The 18,119-nt window shown below is 44.0% G+C and overlaps 5 protein-coding genes across 5 annotated transcripts; 4 read left to right on the top strand and 1 right to left on the bottom strand.

The window, feature by feature from the left end:
- Window positions 1-470: 470 nt before the first annotated feature.
- LOC103976600 (cationic peroxidase SPC4) lies at window positions 471-1,873 on the top strand. Its single transcript, XM_009391866.3, has 3 exons — window positions 471-722; window positions 801-995; window positions 1,085-1,873. The coding sequence occupies exons 1-3, from the start codon at window positions 471-473 to the stop codon at window positions 1,700-1,702; spliced, it is 1,065 nt and encodes a 354-aa protein (XP_009390141.2). The 3' UTR covers window positions 1,703-1,873.
- A 1,340-nt stretch (window positions 1,874-3,213) lies between these two features.
- On the top strand, window positions 3,214-4,726 carry LOC103976543 (cationic peroxidase SPC4-like). Its single transcript, XM_009391783.3, has 3 exons — window positions 3,214-3,576; window positions 3,654-3,848; window positions 3,939-4,726. The coding sequence occupies exons 1-3, from the start codon at window positions 3,346-3,348 to the stop codon at window positions 4,551-4,553; spliced, it is 1,041 nt and encodes a 346-aa protein (XP_009390058.2). The 5' UTR covers window positions 3,214-3,345; the 3' UTR covers window positions 4,554-4,726.
- A 1,215-nt stretch (window positions 4,727-5,941) lies between these two features.
- Window positions 5,942-10,604, top strand: LOC135610095 (COP9 signalosome complex subunit 8-like). Its single transcript, XM_065104129.1, has 5 exons — window positions 5,942-6,099; window positions 6,221-6,300; window positions 6,375-6,556; window positions 8,787-8,894; window positions 10,098-10,604. The coding sequence occupies exons 1-5, from the start codon at window positions 6,016-6,018 to the stop codon at window positions 10,235-10,237; spliced, it is 594 nt and encodes a 197-aa protein (XP_064960201.1). The 5' UTR covers window positions 5,942-6,015; the 3' UTR covers window positions 10,238-10,604.
- A 566-nt stretch (window positions 10,605-11,170) lies between these two features.
- LOC135610093 (bZIP transcription factor 12-like) lies at window positions 11,171-15,306 on the top strand. Its single transcript, XM_065104117.1, has 4 exons — window positions 11,171-11,874; window positions 11,965-12,036; window positions 12,524-12,553; window positions 14,948-15,306. Exons 1-4 carry the CDS (start codon window positions 11,308-11,310, stop codon window positions 15,026-15,028), a joined length of 750 nt encoding a protein of 249 aa, XP_064960189.1. The 5' UTR covers window positions 11,171-11,307; the 3' UTR covers window positions 15,029-15,306.
- Window positions 15,307-16,401: 1,095 nt separating this feature from the next.
- On the bottom strand, window positions 16,402-17,915 carry LOC103976540 (protein ROH1D-like). The gene has a single exon (XM_009391779.3). The coding sequence runs from the start codon at window positions 17,852-17,854 to the stop codon at window positions 16,712-16,714; it is 1,143 nt and encodes a 380-aa protein (XP_009390054.2). The 5' UTR covers window positions 17,855-17,915; the 3' UTR covers window positions 16,402-16,711.
- Window positions 17,916-18,119: the final 204 nt, after the last annotated feature.

Below are 18,119 nucleotides of genomic sequence, written 5' to 3'. Positions count from 1 at the left end.
AAATGTTTTAAGAAGCAATTACAAGTGTTTTTTTTTTTTAATGCCTATACATATGATTGCCAATACATCAATATTCCTTCCTTCCACTTCCAATATATAAAAAGTTTTTATTATTATCATCATCATCATCATTGTTGTATAAAATAACATTGCAAAGTGGCTCATTTAGACACAATCAAATGCTTGTAAGTGAACTACTCCTCATTGTAGAAGACTTGCATGGGGTCCACTTTGGTTTATATAGAAAAATCTAGATTAGAACAACAACTCAATCAAAGAGTTAAGGTTAGACACATCCCTTCCCAAACTTCCAAGTCAAAATAGATCAGCTAGATTGTTGACTTTTCTAAGGATCAACCCTTAATGGATATGCTATCCTTGGCTGGTCCTTATCACTCTACCAATGTATACCCTGAAATGCCTATAAATGAAGGTAGATCGAACTCACGAAGGCAGCTTGTGCTACTTCGATGGCTGCTGCGTCTGCTTCTTCACCGACTGCACTACTGCTGCTTCTACTCTCTTGCATTGCCTTCCTCTGTTCCTCTTCAGAAGCCTATGACTACCCACCACTAGCGGATGGCCTCTCCTTCAGCTTCTACGACGCCACCTGCCCCTTCGTGGAGCACCTGGTGAGGTTCTACCTCGAGCATGCCGTCGGGAACGACACCGGCCTCGCCGCCGGCCTGCTCCGAGTTCACTTCCATGACTGCTTCGTTCAGGTACCGTGAACGAGCATCCATCCTCAGCCAACAGAGTGTTGGATCGAGCTCTGATGGCGGGACGTGCTTCCTGTGCAGGGCTGCGACGGGTCGATTTTGCTGGACGGATCAGCAGGCGGGCCGAGCGAGAAGGACGCGCCGCCCAACCTCACCCTCCGGCTGGCTGCCTTCAAGGCTATCAACGAGCTCCAAGTTCTAATCACCGCCGCTTGCGGTCACGTCGTGTCCTGTGCTGATGTCGCCGCCCTCGCCGCTCGCGACTCTGTCTATTTGGTATGCTTCCTGTATGTATAACTCATCTCTCCGATGCCTTCACACAAAGATCACAACCTCGAATCCACGTGTGGTTGCCGTGGTTGCAGTCGGGTGGACCGGACTACGAGGTTCCTCTCGGCCGGCGAGATGGGCTGAGCTACGCGACGATGGAAGAAGTCCTCAGCTTCATCCCTCCCCCCACATCCAACGTCACCGACCTCATCGACTTATTCGGCAAGCTCGACCTCGACGCCTACGACCTCGTCTCCCTGTCCGGTGCCCACACCATAGGCATCGCCCACTGCGCCTCCTTCGAGAACCGCCTCTTCCCCGCCCAGGACCCGACCCTGGACCAAACCTTCGCCGAGAACCTGTACCTGACCTGCCCCGTCGCCAACACGTCCAACACCACCGTGCTCGACGTCCGATCGCCCGACGCCTTCGACGACGAGTACTACGTGGATCTGTTGAACAGGCAGGGACTGTTCACCTCCGACCAGGGCCTGTACACCGACGCCAGGACGCAGCCCACCGTCACAGTGTTTGCTGTCGACCAGTCACTGTTCTTTGAGAAGTTCGTGTACTCCATGACGAAGATGGGCCAGCTGAGTGTGTTGACAGGCGACCAAGGTGAGATCCGGAAGAACTGCTCTGCCATCAACGCAGTGGACGACTTCTTGTGGTCTGTGGTGGATGGCGACGGCGGGGAGAGCAAGCTGTTGTAAGTGTTGCTCGGCATGTGGGCGAGAGATAGATAGATACAGTAAGACATATACATATAGATATAGATATAGATGTGCTCGAGGAGTGTCTCGTTCGATAGTAAATGTATGCCGTATAATATGATGATCCTCGGTGGTATCAGATAGTGAAGCCACAGATAGATATCCATATAAGATCTGTATTTGATACAGGATATGTCCGGTAACTATTGACTAATGGCGATGTTAGTGTAAACAACTTTATGTCGTGGCCTTGGGGCCTACGCGGCTTGGTTCGGGTCCGAATGCGCGAGGATCTTGCGCGGCGTTCCTCGAGCTCGCTGGGGTGGCCGGTTACGATGGTCCGGGCGGGACGTTGCGTGGGGAGTGAAGCTTTTCCGCGGCGCTGGGAAGATGCAACCTCGCCCTTGTACCTGCACACAGGTCGGGTCGGAAGCTCGGCCCAACCCCTCCGACGATCAAGTTAGATGATGTGGAAGGAGTTTTTTATGAAGAAGTGTCCTCCCCCTGCTCGTTTAGAACTCGGGGGTATTTATAGGGCAATTTAGTGTTACCTGACGTGCCTGCCTACGGGAGACAGGATCGTACCTCTGATGGCGTCTGACATTACCATTGATGTTGTGTGGAGAACCGAACTGCCGCAGGGTATGGGCGAACCTCGGTCGTTGTGTTCTTCCGTCTCGGCCAAGCATGTCGGGTCAGACGACGATGGGATCGTTGTTTGAGAGTGGGTGACGTCAGCGCACATCGCGTCAGCATTATTGCCCTCTTTTGGGGCAGAGCGTCATCTAGGCGTGGCTGACGTCGTGGCACGTCATGTCGCCATTATTACCTTTATCAACTGACATGATATATCTGATAATTATTGACTAGATTTCATATGTCCCTTTGAGGTAAGGACTTATTTATCTCATACCATAATGTTTGTTTTGATATTTCGACTAATGCAATCTACATTCAAATGGTTAAGTTACACTTTTGGTTGTTTTCTTGTCTTAGGTGGATACATTAGGAATCCAAATACTTTATATTGAGTGGACACATAACGGAAAAATCCTTTTCTCCTTATGTGTATAAATAGATAGTACCATATCAAACACAGATGTCTTTTTTCGTTTCATTCTTATTCTTAATCGTCCTCACCTTGTCGAGTGTGAACAATTCCTTAGAACAACAATTAATCCCCTGTTAGCTCATTTCTAACTCACAATGAGCAAGATAAACAAGATGCCTATCTTACAAAAGCCACTGAACTCATCTATGAGCATCTACCTTACGAAAGCAAAGTGAGAACCTTCTTTAAGCTTTATGAAAGATGGAGACAGCATGGGGAAGAACTTTAACAAGGTGCTTACCTTTGATTTGGACTGTCATCATTTGCCCAATAAGCTGATGTCTTCAGTGGATTTCTCTTGTTTAACCCCAAGACATTGTCTCAACTCCAAATGGATTTATAATCAAACAAATAACACAACATGGAGATCATATACCTAATCTGTTTGTATGCATGCATGAAGAGAATCAAACCATGGTCTTGATTGATGAAACCAAGTTCATCATCTCTTGATGTCTTAAGATCTTTACCAGTCAGTATATATAAGTAAGGGTAGCTAAAGCCTGTGTCCATAACAATCTCTCTCTTGCCGATGGCTGCTTCTCTACTTCTCTTGCTGGTCTCTTGCATTGCCTTCCTCTCTTCTTCCTCGGAAGCCTATGATTACCCTCCTCTGGTGAATGGCCTCTCCTTCGACTTCTACAAGTCGAGTTGCCCCAGCCTCAAGTCCATCGTCAGGAAGCACCTAAAGCAAGCCTTCAAGAACGACGTCGGCCTCGCTGCCGGCCTTCTCCGACTCCACTTCCATGACTGCTTCGTTCAGGTACCCAACTTCATATACTCATACCTCACAAGCAGCTTCTTGGAGCGAGTTCGGACGATGGATGTCGTTCGTTGCAGGGCTGCGATGGATCGATACTGCTCGACGGGTCGGCTGGTGGACCGAGCGAGAAGGACGCGCCGCCCAACTTGACTCTCCGGCCGGCGGCCTTTGAAGCCATCAATGACCTCCAGGCTCTCATCACCAAGGCCTGCGGGCAAGTCGTCTCGTGCGCCGACATCGCCGCTCTCGCCGCCCGCTACTCCGTTCACTTGGTATCGTTCTCCTTCCTCCTCCATCATCTCACAAGAACTACTCCATGGCTAGAATGCATGAAGATTGAACCGAGTTCATGCAAGTTTCAGTCCGGTGGCCCAAAATACAAGGTTCCTGTCGGCCGGCGCGACGGGCTGAGCTTCGCGACCCGGGACGACGTCCTCAGCTCCCTTCCTGGCCCCACATTCAACGTCACCGACCTCCTCGACGCCTTCGGCAAGCTGGACCTCGACGCGGACGACCTCGTCTCCCTCTCCGGCGGCCACACCATCGGCATCGGCCACTGCACCTCCTTCGAGAACCGGCTCTTCCCCTCCCAGGACTCGACCCTGGACCAGACCTTCGCCGACAACCTATACCTCACCTGCCCCGTCGCCAACACCACCAACACCACCGTGCTCGACGTCCGATCGCCAGACACCTTCGACAACAAGTACTACGTAGATCTGTTGAACAGGCAGGGGCTGTTCACGTCCGACCAAGACCTGTACACCGACTCCAGGACGCAGCCCACCGTCAAGAGATTCGCTGCCAAGCAGTCCTTGTTCTTCGAGAAGTTCGTCTTCTCAATCACTAAGATGGGCCAGCTGAGCGTGCTGACTGGCAAACAAGGCGAGATCCGAAGTAACTGCTCCGCGATCAACTCAGGCAACAAGCTCCGGTCATCAATGGCGGATGGTGAGGGTGGAAGTAATGCCTTCTAAGTAGATGTATGCGGCCAGATGTAGCATTAGGGAAATTGGCCATCACTTCTGATCACCCAAAAGCTTGTATCTCGTTTGTGTTCGGTACAACTGCTGAGGTTTTGCGAACACCGTCATTGCTGTATTTGGATTGCAGGAAGATATATCTACAGCTTCAATCTCATATGAGTTCACTGAGGTCTCCTAATATTGCTGTCATCACGCAATATAACACTGTATCTCCTGATCTTAGTTTTCCAGGGACATGATCAAATTAAAAGAAAGAAAAGAACAGGAAGAGCTTTTTTGCTGCTGCATTGGGTACAAAGCCAGGATTTCTATTGGCAACTGCAACGACAGTGTGTTGAGGCAACGTGGACTAACGGGACGAAGGCCAAGAATAATCTTATTTTTTAGAAAATAAAAAATATTTTAAGATAATAAAGTAAAAAAAGGAGTGTTCTCTTGGAAAAAGTGGAAACTTGGGTTTCCGGGGGGAGGGGTTGGATATGCACTTACAAAATCATATCTTAAATATTTTACATTTAGATTTTTCACATCAAAAATATTGTTTGATACCAAACTAAAGATGAACTGTTATAATTGCTTCTCATCGTGGTCGAGGCTAATTACATATTACCTCTTGTAGCTAGTTATCTTTAGCATCTCAATCCTTATACTTTAAAAAGTTATATTAGCATTTCTATACTTATGAAAGTGAAACATCTAGATTCATTTACCCTAATGTCGTTAGTTTTATCAATAAATACATGAAAATAAAGAGCAAATAAGATAATGTTAATATTCTAATTAATAGTAAATGACGTTGGTGGTGACAGATGGTAGCGTCGTTGTTGATCGTAGGATGTTGTTTGTGGATGATGAGAGCGATAACGAGAGGTGAGGACCAATTTACATCTGCATCGACACTGATGTAATTATCGAGCGATGAAAGGGCCATTGATGCAGATGCTGAGAAGTGTCACTCTGTATGTATATCACAATGATGCTGATATCGAGTGACAAAAGGGTCGCTGATGCAGATGTTAAGTAGCAAAAAGGCTACTCGATAATTACGTCGACGCCGACACATATACAAAGCGACCATCGCCTATCAGCACCGCTCTTCTAATTCATAAAAATCATCCGTGCCCCCAGCGGCATTGTCATCTACCACACCAACATCGTCCGTCACTATTAACTGGAACGTTAAAATTATTTTTCACGTTTATTTTCGTATCAATATATTTTTTTAAATATAAAAATCGATATACTAAATATAACTAATAAGGTTAAACTATAATTAGCCCGCCGTGGCTGTCATCATGACACTAGAGACGAAAAAACAAAATAAATCTTGCTTCTGTTTCAATTTTTTTGTTTTCGAAAGCAAAACCACGTTGCGACAATAAAAACAGACGCCGACCTCGACACCAAGCCTGCAGAGGAGGGGAACGGGAGGGACGCTGCCGCCTGCCTCGCGATGGATCTGTCGCCAATCCAAAACGCTGTGGCCTCTGGATCCTACGCCACGATCGCTGATGCCTGCGACGAGCTGATGCTACAGGTAACATCTCCCTTCCCCTCCATTAGGGTTTCCTAGGGTTTTGAAGCTCGATCTTCTCTTCCATTTTCCCGATATTTGATGCTTGTCGAGACCATCGAGTTATTGATCCTTGGATTATTAGGTTGCCTCGCGGGGGATCGCCTACCAAGAGGACTGGCCCTTCACGGTCCATCTTCTGGGCCACATATTTGCGAACGATCTGTGAGTCGCGTCTTTGGTTTATCTAAACCTGTTGATTCATCGGCTGAAGTGATCAATGGTTGTGTTTGTTTCAGGAACAGCGCGAGGTTTTTGTGGAAATCGATACCCCAGGGGTTCAAGGAGAGCAAACCAGAGCTCGTGGCTGCTTGGAGGATCGGGCAGTGCCTTTGGACTCGTGATTACGCCGGGGTTTATGATGCAATTCGTGGGTTCGAGTGGAGCCCTGAAGTCGCCGGCTTGGTTACTGCCTTCTCAGGTTCGTCTTTCGTTTTTTTGCCACTGTGAACATTTCTAGTTTTCTATTAATTATAATTCAATTATAGTGGAAATTATTGTTTCTTGGATACTAGCATATAGGACATAGTGTCTGGCTCACACGCCTATCTCATATCAGTTCACATAAAACGGTAGTTTACACGAGACACATTCTCCTATACACAAGTATTCAGCCTCCTAGTTGCTTTTCGTTGTTAACTGCACATATCCTATCATGGTCCAAAAATGCATGTTCTAGTTATATTCTAAATTGAACAGAACATTATGTCAAAACTGCCTCACAATATTCCCAAACCAAAACCGTTTATTTACATTTTATTCTAAACCTTGTTTGTAGGAATTAGAAAGAACAGTGAACATAGCGTAAGAAACTCTATCTGATGATGGGTTCTGTAGAAGATGGCTTGTTTATAGATGAACAGTATTAGGGCTCTTGAAGTTGAAGGCATCTTTTAGGTTTCAAGAGTTATAACATGGATGCTTTCTGATTGATGCTTGGTTTCATTGTGAAATTTAAGGTTATATTTGCCTATTGCTTAGGAAGGTAAGCTATCGCAAGAACATCAGGTAAATTGATGCAGTATGTTTGCTGATATATCCTTCCTGAGATTAGTCAGGGGAGGTTGCATCAAGGAAGCTCATGAGACAATTCTGTATTCCATTTCTGCTTTCTTGGATGATAATCCATATTTTTCAACTTGTAGGTTGATCGGAAGCCTCTGGCTTACATGTTCAATCTCCTGGTTACTTTTCATTTGTTAAGTGTATTCATCGTATTCACTTTGAGGAAAGCATGTGACTGAAAGGAAACTGAATCATTGGAAATTTTGCTGTTTTTAAGCCTGGAAATGAATAAAAACTTCTTCATTGTATCCCCAGTCCAAATATTATATTAACTTCACCATCCATTGATTAACAAATTTTTTGGCATTGCATTATATCACCAAATCGATTGAAGTTATACTTATCCTTGTAGATGTCACATTGATTATCTTTTCCAGAAGAATCTTCTTTGAAAATGCTTAAATGGAATTACTGCTTCATGTGAATAAGTTAGATGAAGATAATGATATTAGTCACTTGTCTGCATGATCTTTATTATATAGCTAGATGATAACATTTGTGGTTGTCACATTATTGTTGTGAACAATGGTGGATGCTCATACCATTGTATATGGTTATTTATATTAATTAATGGTATTTTGCTAAAGCTCTTGATTTGGATCAAACTCCTTGCTCTCAATAGCTGTGCCTGTTTTTGTTAAAAAAACTGACTGATTATGCATCATATTGAGTCACACTCAACTTAAAGTTAAGGTTTTGGTTTATTAATTTCCTAAGCTAATCGATTCATTGTCTTAGAATGGCATGATAACCAAATGATTGAATAGTTTACGTTTGTCACTCAAAACTGCATAAAAAGCCCAAATACCTAAATACAACTGAAGAAGCATGTGAGAAATTGGAATCAGTTGCTTCAATCGTAGTCATTTACACAACTTTTCCTGGCATTCCTGCATATTCCATCCTAATTATCTTTCTCGTGTCTGCCATCATCATCTTGATTTTGTCAATCTACGTGTGCCGCATGTGCGTTTTTGATCTGCTTTCTACCACAGCTTTTGTTGAGGGAGAGCCAGTGAAGGTTATTATTTTTCATGGATGGATCTGTAGCACTGTGTTGAAGTATGGACTTTGCAGATTGGAAATCTCATCTTCTCTCTAAAGACCTATTCAGAAGCCAGGAAACAAAGAAATTGTTTCTCACTACAAAGAAATCCATTTATCAAATCAATCATGCTTTAGATTGCCAGAGGGATGATTGCTGAACTAGTCCAAAAATTAACATTGCAATTTTGTAGAAAAGGCCCAACTTGCACTTCATGTTATCGAGCAAAATTTTCTCATTATGTTTTCTTCTTTATGCTACTGTTACCATATATAAGAGAATTATGTATGACATAAGGGCACTCAAATGAGATATATGAAGAAATTGAATATTATGTAGTCTTCATGCATGTGTGAAACACTAGCTAGATTTGAATTGGATTTACTTCATAATTTGTTGATATTCTTTACTTCTACTTCATGATTGAATACTATTCTTGACAATAATCCTTTGATGGTTTTTCTGTTGATTTAAGTTCTTAGAAGCAAGTTACCAGCAATTTGAATAATTTGTATCTAATCCTTGTTATGTGATGCCACAGAGAACTATACCAAGAAGATGTTTCAGCTATTAAGTTCTGCATATTCCACAATTGGGGTTGCTGATGTCGCTCATTTTTTGGGAATGAGCGAGGATGAAGCCACAAATTGTACGTTGAAAGTGACTGCATGAATTTACTTAAATTAATTTTTTGATTTTGTGCATCCTGAATTATTGGTAAAAAAGTATTATCACATAATTTTATCTCTACTGCATACAAATTTGTTTGTGAGCATGTAGTATGTTTATCATGAATTTTTGTGTTTAAACAATATAGTAATAAAAAAAATTGTGATGTGAATGCTTATTGATATTTTACTTATCCTAATTGCCATGTCTATTATGCCCTTAAGGTTCCAGTTTTAGTGTATCTTATTCAAATACTTTTCTTTGTTTCATCGAATAATTCCTTTTTTTGTGAATTTTAAATAACTTAAAGTATTAATTGACTTTTCTTAATTAAAATATTTTGAATGTCAAGCTCCAAATCTGTTGATAATCATCTTCCTTGACCTGCCACCTTTCCTAGAATATGGATATATAGATTGAGTGTTAGCATCACTTTTATGATCTATATTTTATCTTAGTCATCTTTGGCTTACATAGGATATGGAAAAATTTTAATCATGCAATGGACCACCAGTCTGATACCAAATGTCTTTTTATCTTTTATGTTGAGGACTAGATCTTTTGGAAGCGCCTTTGAGCCAAATCTTCTTGGATAAGATGTTGCAAGTCTTAGAACAGTACTATATTCCTTCATGTTTCTCAATTAGAAATTTGCAAAGCACGAACAGGGGTTCTCCAAAACAGAGCACTGGAAGGAGCTTTGATTACAACAAAATCTAGTGTCCTATGCTTTCATCCGAATCACTTGAATCTCTTACTGAAGCCTTTCACAGAGCTGCTGGAAACCACTTGGAATCTGGTTTCTGTCTCGATATGACCCACCAACCTCCATATTATCATCTCTGGCCAATAGTAAAGCATACAGTTACCTGTTTGCTCTCCACTGAAAAGTTGCTGATCGACTGCCAAGTTGAGATAGAATTGAATAAGACTAGAAGAGGGTCAAGTGAGAGTCTAAAAATTGAACTACACTAGTTAATTCTTTTTCTGTCAGATTTTGTATGTTAGTGCTAACTAAGTTATGCCACGCAAACTCAGGAACCAAGCACCATTAATGACCATTGCATCCCTTTGAACGCCTTTAATGCCTTACATAGGAATTTGGTAGGTTTGTTTTAGTTTTGGTGATATGACTTCTTTGGTAAATTGCTTAAGTGATTGTGAATGTGTTTGCTACGTGCAGATGCATTGCAGCATGGGTGGACATTGGATTCGTCATCGAAGATGCTGACTGTGAAGAAGCCCAAGATCATCACCGAGCAGAAATTAGATCCCAGCAAATTACAGCGTTTAACAGAATATGTTTTCCATCTGGAGCACTAAAATTTTTGTTTCACCTTTGAAACAGTATTTCATTCTGCTTCTATGCCTCAGTTGGCTTAAGGGAGAATCTCGATCGGGCACCAGATTCTTATCATGCATTTTCTTCTGATATCTGAAGGTATTCTTCAGTCTTGCAATGTGCTCCGGAATTGCCAGTTTGTATTTCCATCAAGTGCTTGTTACGTGCTGTCATTGTTCCATACAAACAACGCATCGAGGACTCTTTCCCTGATGTCATTGCAATGTGAGCTACTTTGGTTGGTCAACAGAGATATTCTCTCTGGTACATTCTTAGGACACCAAGGCCCTAAAAAATGTATTAAATGGTCGATTAACAGTGACAAAAGTCCTCATTTTTCTTTGTTTTCGTTCATTTCTTTTTTGGTTTGGTATATTAAAGTATAGTTCATAGGCAGCAGCCACTTGGCTTTCTTGGGAGAGTTTGCATGGCTTTCAGCTATTAGGTGCAAAGGTGGTATCAGGGATTCTGCATGCCTTTAATGGTGCAAGTGCAACTGAGAGGAAGTCATGTGCCCTTTGAAGGGAAGGTGTAATTTGGAGATGGGAGCCCAACTCCTTATGACAGGGAGAATGGGAGCCGCAGGCTGTTGAGTGAGCTTCTGAACATGTGATCCGAATCGTGTTAGCACAACGGCTACCGCTCGTGACGGTCTTCTGTCAAGTCGATGCACGAATCCCGAAGGCTCTCGAAACCATGTGCGAATCTCAAAGGCGTATTCATGGGTCAATGTTGACTCGCCACGGTGACCTATCCACGGCGGGTCCTGCCTGCTGAGGGTCCACGTAATCGGACCGTCCAGATCCTACATTGCGGTGTGGTTCGACTGACGCATGCCGGTCCCCTGGATGAGACGCCTAACTTTTATCCACGTTCCCCCTGCTTTAAATTTTCGCTCACGAGCCCCTCAAGCTTCTTGAATTCCCATTTCGAACTCATCCTCTCTCTCTCTCTCTCTCTCTCTCCGACCGAGATCGGTGGACAAAACCGCACAAACCCACGCCGCGAGACTAGAAGCAGAAGGAACCCTAGCCCCTCATTCCTACCTCGCATGGCGTCGCCACGGGTGATGGCGTCGCCCTCGTCGTCCGCGAGCTCCGACGTCGCCCGCCAATCTTCCGCGTATGCCTCCGCCGCATCGTGCGACCAGACTGAGGCCCTCGGATCCGTGAGCATGGACCACCTCCTCCGCGGTTTCTGCGCCCAGCCGCCGTTCCCCCTGCCCCTGCCTAGGAACGCCGCTGGCACGACGGCGGATGTGGTTTGGGAGATCCCCGACGGGGCTGGATCGGGGTACGAGGACGCGGCGGCGGGGGCAGACGGGGAGGTGACCCTCGAGGAGTTCTTGGCGAGGACTGGCGCAGTGAGGGAGGAGGACGTCGGGGTTTCGACAGGGTTCGTGGTGGATCCGGCGATCGGTGGGCGGTTTTGTCAGCAGGAGCAGCAGTTGCCGCTGGAGAATCCGATGCTGGGGTTTGGGAGTGCCTTGGAGAGTGGAGGGCGGAGAGCGAGGAAGAGAGTGGTGTTGGATGATCCAGTGGATAAAGTGGTGCTGCGGAGGCAGAAGAGGATGATCAAGAACAGGGAGTCGGCTGCGAGGTCGAGAGAGAGGAAACAGGTCTGCGTTCTCATTCTTTCTTATTCCCCCAACTTTGTGCTGGTCAGATGTTGTTGCAGGCTAATACTTACAGTGTTTGGTTCCTTTCAGGCTTACACTGTAGAGCTTGAGTCTCTGGTGACACGGTTGGAGGAGGAAAACGTTGCGCTAGTAAGAGAACAGGTATTTATTTAGTAGGATCCTACCTTTTCTTTTCTATGGCTTCCTTATTAAAGGACATCATCCAATTTATGTTGGAGTCTCTGTCGAGAATTCAAACTTATTTGATGGGTAAATTGACAGGATGAGTTTAGACATATAACATGAGGTCATTTCAATTGAAATATTTCTGTTTTTCTTATATTACCAAGTACTTACTCTCAACCACGGCACAAATAGACCTTGTACCTTCTCAATAATTTCATTTAGGGATGACATTAGAATGTGATGATTTTGAACATTCTTTATTTGGCATGAGTGGGTGATCTTACAGTTTGAACAGCAAAATCATGCACAACATCTTTTGATTGAAAGACATATGCCTGGTGTAAATTGTCTTGTCGAGGGACAGTCTTACTTGTTGCTCAGTGGAATCAAATGATATTTTGTGCTTTCTTGACATCTAATTTTTATAATCATTTTTTATGATCATAAGTTTATATGGTTGCAGGAGGAGCAGCACAAGATGAGATTTCAGCAGGTGCACACTTCTGTAATTTCTAGTGAAAAATATCTTTCTTATGCTGATAGAATGGATTAGGATGATTGTAGTTCTGCTATTATATTGCTTTATTTCCAGGCGTTAAGAACTCCATTTTATGCTAAACCTCGTCATCATCTTGAGACATATTTAGATCGTTTCCCTGATAAGGTTGGTATATTTCTTTCTTTTAATATGATCTACTCGAAGTGTCGCTGACTCACTCTCATGTTTTTGTTTGTGCTCTCTCTTCGGCTCATTTTTCTGTTGTATGCTTCTCATTATCTATTTGCCTCTTTGCATTCTTGTCTCACTCTTAATTTAAATATTCCTCTCTAAGTGCCAATGTCTCTCTCTTTGAACAAGATAAATTTTATAGTTTTTTTAGTTGTTAAATTTTAATAGTTACAAAAGTTGGCATATCACTTCTTTTCAATATAATTTGCTGGAACTATATCTGGTGTTTATGATCTTGCTCTACTTACACCCTTCTCTTGTTATTTCTCTGTAAATGTTGTGATATATGTGCCTCTCTCTATCTCTGTCTCACACACACACTCTGTTATTCTCCTCTCGTACTTTGGTATCTGGAAATATCGGTCCAATAGATTCATTACATATAGGAGTGCATAAATCATTTTTTTTTGTGTAAAATCAAATCTTTCTAAGCAAGTATAGTTTCAATTGTGCTGCCTTGGTCTCAATTATGTGTTCTTTGCTTTTTGGTTGTTTGCTTTGTAGTGATGTTCACATTCCATTTATCAAGATGTCTTGCTAATACTTAACAAGTTGTTGTTAAATTCTTTAGAAGACGGTTAAGGTTGTGGATGTTCCTTCTATGAGTTTTGTTGGTGATCGATTGTACGAGTTATTGGAATTGACTAGCTACTCTCATGGAGATCTTATTGCTCTGCAGTGGATAGAATCTTCTCTGAAGAGACAAAAAGGGGTCATGAGAATCTGAACTCTGATAATTTCAAAAAACATTATTTGATTTGTCATCAGAGATTGGTAGAGGGGATTGGAAGTTTGTGGAGATGAGTAGGTTGGAGATTGGGAGACTAGTCTACAGGCCAAGGACAGTCCAGCTGAGGTGCAGTAGAACACATTGCTTTATATCTTTCCTGCCTTAATTCTGGCATGTTAGTGGTTGGTTTATTAAAGATGATAGAGGTACTGTTAGACTTGAGCTTTAGTAATATATCTTTCATGATTAAGGCCTATTCTCGAGTTATGGCACATTAATCATGATGAGGTACACTAGAAGAACACATTGCATTTCTCCTAGTTGCCTTCTAGCATGATAATTGGTCTGGTTAAGTAAATACTTAATAGAGTTGCCATTTGACTTGGACCTTATTGTTTTTTGTTAGTGATTAATAACAATTCTATCCAAATTTCCGGGATAATAGTTTATCAGGCCATGATGATTGAAACAGGAGTAACTTCATGGGCCTGTCCTTGTGGGTTGGCACATGCGAAGATGATTTTGACCTTGTTTACTCCAAGAATAATATTATTTTGGGTTGGTCCAATATGAGAATCCGGGAGGTTGATTTTGGGCTGCCTTCCACATGGAATTTTATTTTTGCATGGGCGATTGTGATAATTCATTAGTCTAATATCAGGAGACATGATAGGCATAACTTTACAAGTAACTCAGGCGCAACTTTTAAGTTTCATGTCCAATCCCTGTTTTATCCAACCTATTCTCAAGTTTTGCCCAATGCCTGTTTTAACATTTTAAACTCCATTGAAATAGGAACGCTTTTCTACAAAAGGTCATTAAGGTTGTCTAGGGAGTTATGCACAATGACTAGAAAGTGTGATGTCATGATTTTTGTACTACAGTTAGTATCTTTGCCATTTCCTATTTTTCCAAATTTTCCTTGTATTTAGTACATGTGCTTTTATTGATGGACTTGATGGATATTTTCTATTAAATAATGATTAAGAAGATAGTTGGCAAAAATTATGGTTGCATCTTGAGAAAGAAAGTTCAGAGGGCCATCAAGATGAAAATCCAAGGATGCAATTATTTTTGCTCAAAACACTTGCTTGACCCTATCCATGAGATGATATCACGTCAGGAACTTGATATATATATATATATATGTGTGTGTGTGTGTGTGTGTGTGTGTGTGTGTAAGATCTCAATTCTATTTCTTCCTATGAACAACACGAATTCAATTTGGTTTCACAAAGAGCTAAGTACAGCTCCCAATTTGGTTCGACATTCTAATTTTAGTGAACAGCTTTCTCAATTAGTTATTATGGCTGCTTATGAATATTTTTTCATACTTTTCCACTTGTACTATGGTTGTAACCTGTGAAGCCCTTTTAAATTTTATGAACAGTAGAGTTAATTGTTCTTGCTACTTTGATCTTTTTCAGCTTATGGTGAATATTATCCCAGTTAATGAGAGCAGGAAACCACTGCCTGTTCTCCGAAGGACTCATTCCATGCAGTGGTAGATATTTCCTAAGCTGATGACAATATTATTGTCCAAAGAAGGAAGTCCATTCTGCTCACAGCGCACAGCAAGGAAAACATAATATATGGCATAGCTGATGCACCTGGCTTTTTCCTTGAAGATCCATGCTGACATTTTTTCCTGAAAATACTCATTTGTGAAGATTAATGGATGGAAACAAACAGAGGAGGAATTTGTAGATAGTGTTGTGTTATGCAGCTTCCTGACTAGTAATGTTTTTGCATCAATAATGCAAAATTACATCACTCTTTTATTTTAGGATGTTAGTGACACTTTTCACACTTTCATCTATGCTGGGCCCAGAGTCTTGAAATTTTCTTTAACAACAGTAGCTGCCCAAACTTGTAGCTTGTCAATTCTTATAGATGATCAAAGGAGAACTGTGCTCGGATGAGAAATTCTGTAATGAAAATAATGTTGGTCAAAGGAAAGTACCGACTCCCAATTCACTTCTCTTTCTTCAAAGCAGCTTTTGACAGCTTAAAATTGCTAATTAGCTCTAGTCCTTTGTTTCAGACGATTTGTTCCCACACTATTTGGTCGCTGATGCATTTGATGATCATCCATCGTTCCAGCAGAGACTAAGCCTTGAAGACTAGACCAGGAACAACACCATCTGAATGGAGCAGAAAGGTTCGACAACTTCAGGTTAGCATGTTAGAATGAGATATGTAGTGCCAAATGGTTGTATATTATTCTTGCATCATTATATTCAAGCCCCAATCTACTCTAGATTTCATGCCAGTTTGCAGGAGTTTTGCATTTTTCATTTGTCTAAAACTCAAACTCATCGAATAAGGTTCAACTGTTTTTCAAGATGTACATTGGCTCATGGCTTACAGGTACCTGTTCTCTCAATTCGGTTTTTGTTGCCAATATTCCGGTTTATGTTGGCGCGCTTTTGGGACATGGACTACCACCTACAAAATTTGGGGTTAGTGATGCCTAAGTTTTACCATTTTGCAGTTTATTAAATGCCCAGCTTTTTTTTTTTTTTAGCTTTGGATTCCTGTTGCTCACTTCCTTGCAAGTGACCAAGTATTGTTTGCCTTAAATTCGATGATCCTGTGATTTTTTAGTATCACCGTAAGCATTAAAAGATAGTTGAAGATCTTTTTAATCAGCGAAGAGAAATTAAGATTTGTTAGAATTCAGGACAGTTGTGTGTGGCCCTATTACACTTGAAGGAATTCATTGGTGTTGATGCTTTCTATACAGTTTGAAGAAATGAGCTGCATTGTGATCGAATTACTATTTAGCGGCAAATATCATAGCACAATCTCTCTTTTTAGCATCTCTTTTAGTAAGAAATTCCCAACCAACATATGATGCACAAGTGACTGGAGAACATCCTGGAAAAAACAAAAAAAAATTCTATACTGCAATCACCGGTAAAATACAGTCTCAGGTTAGATTATGACCCAATCTGAGACAACCATAAAAATACAGCTCTACGATCATACCCCTTTTCTATGAAGTAAACACAAAACTCGACACTCCATACAAGAACCAAGTGTTCTTGTTTGGAGGACTAAAGAACTGAGTCAGACTGAACAGGTAAAAAAGGGCCCAGGCATCACTCTCCGGCCTTGTAGGATCACCAGTAACAGAAGAAAGAAAGAAAGAAAAGAAAGGCTTATTTGCTCGTTCATTGGGCGGCTCGTTACAAGCAATCGAGGCCTGCGGTGCGGCTGCGCACGATCCGAAGGAATACCTCCCTGACTTGGCGCTCCAGAGGATCGAGCCCTTCCTTAAGAGCCTCGCAGACCTGCGCCAACTCCTCCACCCTCTGCCGCAGCCCCTTTTCCTCCTCCGCCGACATCGGCAATCGAATGCTCTCTATCTGCTCCGTCAATCGGTTCGTGCACCTCTCTATCTGCTGGATCTCCTTCAGCAGCCCCACCCGGCTCTTCCTGTCCTTCCTCGACTCATCCATCATCCGCTCGTGGAGCGACGTCATGGGCACCCCCCACGCGAAGGTCCGCGGGACCGAGAAGTGGGCCTGGAGGCCGCGGTCCTGGCAGGGGATAGCCGCCACCAGGGCCCGCATCGTTAGGAAGAGCACCGCGCTCATAGTGTACACGGGTACCGCGAACCCCGCGGTGGCGACCACCTCGTGGCTGCGGGGCGCGGCAACGTTGCTCCCGATGGCCTGCAGCAAACGCGACGCTGACCACGGGCGGGACGCGCTCCAGGAGAGGGAGCGGAGGCTGGAGAGGTGGCGGCCGCTTTTCGGCAAAGAGAAAGAGGATCCGCTGCGGCCGAAGGAGCGGTGGCGGCGGGTGAGAGCGGCGCCGGCGTCCTGGTCGTCGAGCATGAGGTCGGCGAGGTCGGCCAGGGCCTTCCGGGCGCGGCGTAGCTGGCCCTCGCTGATCCCGTGGCGTGAGGTGCCGGCGTCTGGGCCTAGCGCTGCGACCACGATCTCGAGATGGGTTCGCCAGCGGCGGATCTGATCAATACCGTCGCGGGCGGCGTTGCATATGTCGAGGGCCTTGACGGCGCGGTCGGAGAAGTCCGCGACGAGACGGTCGAGTGGCGATCTTGCGACGAGCGTGCGGCTTTCCTGGAGAAGAGCCCGGAACTCCGCGTGGCACATGAGGAAGGCGTCGAGGAGCCTGCGGACCCATGAGAGGGAGAGGAAGTCGTGGGCGCCGGGCGCGGCCGCGTCGGAGAGGTCGACGCAGAGGTCGGCGACGCAACGCTGGAAGTCGAGCAGCAACATCTCCTGCTGCTTGCTAGCGCCGGCGTCCATGACGCGAACCTGGTCGCGGCTGAGGGAAGAGGAGTATAAGCCCGTCGCGTGCATCCTTGCTTCAGTCAAACAGTTCGATTCATCCTAGCTTGGAGCCCCCTCCCGATGCGATGAACGGAGGCGCCTTTTATTCACGGAGAGGGGGATGTATTTGGCTCGAGGGGATCACCACAGGCGTCCGCGTGCTTGCTTTCGGAGTCCTTTTGCCCGAATCCGAAAGCAACGCGTGCGGCGATCGTCGTCCATGTCGGATGAGGATGCCGTCGATGGAGGGAGCCGCAGGCATACGGTCCTGTCAAGCGGACCAAGTCCGAGTCAT

The sequence above is a fragment of the Musa acuminata genome, chromosome BXJ1-2 (genome assembly GCF_036884655.1).
Source record: "Musa acuminata AAA Group cultivar baxijiao chromosome BXJ1-2, Cavendish_Baxijiao_AAA, whole genome shotgun sequence".
Taxonomy (NCBI): Eukaryota; Viridiplantae; Streptophyta; class Magnoliopsida; order Zingiberales; family Musaceae; genus Musa; species Musa acuminata.
Note: the sequence above shows the minus strand (reverse complement) of the source record. Positions and strands in the feature narration are given on the sequence as shown.

Coding starts and splice junctions, on each gene's coding strand:
- LOC103976540 (XM_009391779.3), bottom strand. CDS start 17,854: ATGCACGCGACGGGCTTATACTCCTCTTCCCTCAGCCGCGACCAGGTT.
- LOC103976543 (XM_009391783.3), top strand. CDS start 3,346: ATGGCTGCTTCTCTACTTCTCTTGCTGGTCTCTTGCATTGCCTTCCTC. Junction 3,577..3,653: donor TCCATGACTGCTTCGTTCAG/GTACCCAACTTC, acceptor CGTTCGTTGCAG/GGCTGCGATGGATCGATACT. Junction 3,849..3,938: donor CCCGCTACTCCGTTCACTTG/GTATCGTTCTCC, acceptor TGCAAGTTTCAG/TCCGGTGGCCCAAAATACAA.
- LOC135610095 (XM_065104129.1), top strand. CDS start 6,016: ATGGATCTGTCGCCAATCCAAAACGCTGTGGCCTCTGGATCCTACGCC. Junction 6,301..6,374: donor CACATATTTGCGAACGATCT/GTGAGTCGCGTC, acceptor TGTTTGTTTCAG/GAACAGCGCGAGGTTTTTGT. Junction 8,895..10,097: donor CGAGGATGAAGCCACAAATT/GTACGTTGAAAG, acceptor TGCTACGTGCAG/ATGCATTGCAGCATGGGTGG.
- LOC103976600 (XM_009391866.3), top strand. CDS start 471: ATGGCTGCTGCGTCTGCTTCTTCACCGACTGCACTACTGCTGCTTCTA. Junction 723..800: donor TCCATGACTGCTTCGTTCAG/GTACCGTGAACG, acceptor CTTCCTGTGCAG/GGCTGCGACGGGTCGATTTT. Junction 996..1,084: donor CTCGCGACTCTGTCTATTTG/GTATGCTTCCTG, acceptor CCGTGGTTGCAG/TCGGGTGGACCGGACTACGA.
- LOC135610093 (XM_065104117.1), top strand. CDS start 11,308: ATGGCGTCGCCACGGGTGATGGCGTCGCCCTCGTCGTCCGCGAGCTCC. Junction 12,037..12,523: donor TTGCGCTAGTAAGAGAACAG/GTATTTATTTAG, acceptor ATATGGTTGCAG/GAGGAGCAGCACAAGATGAG. Junction 12,554..14,947: donor ACAAGATGAGATTTCAGCAG/GTGCACACTTCT, acceptor GATCTTTTTCAG/CTTATGGTGAATATTATCCC.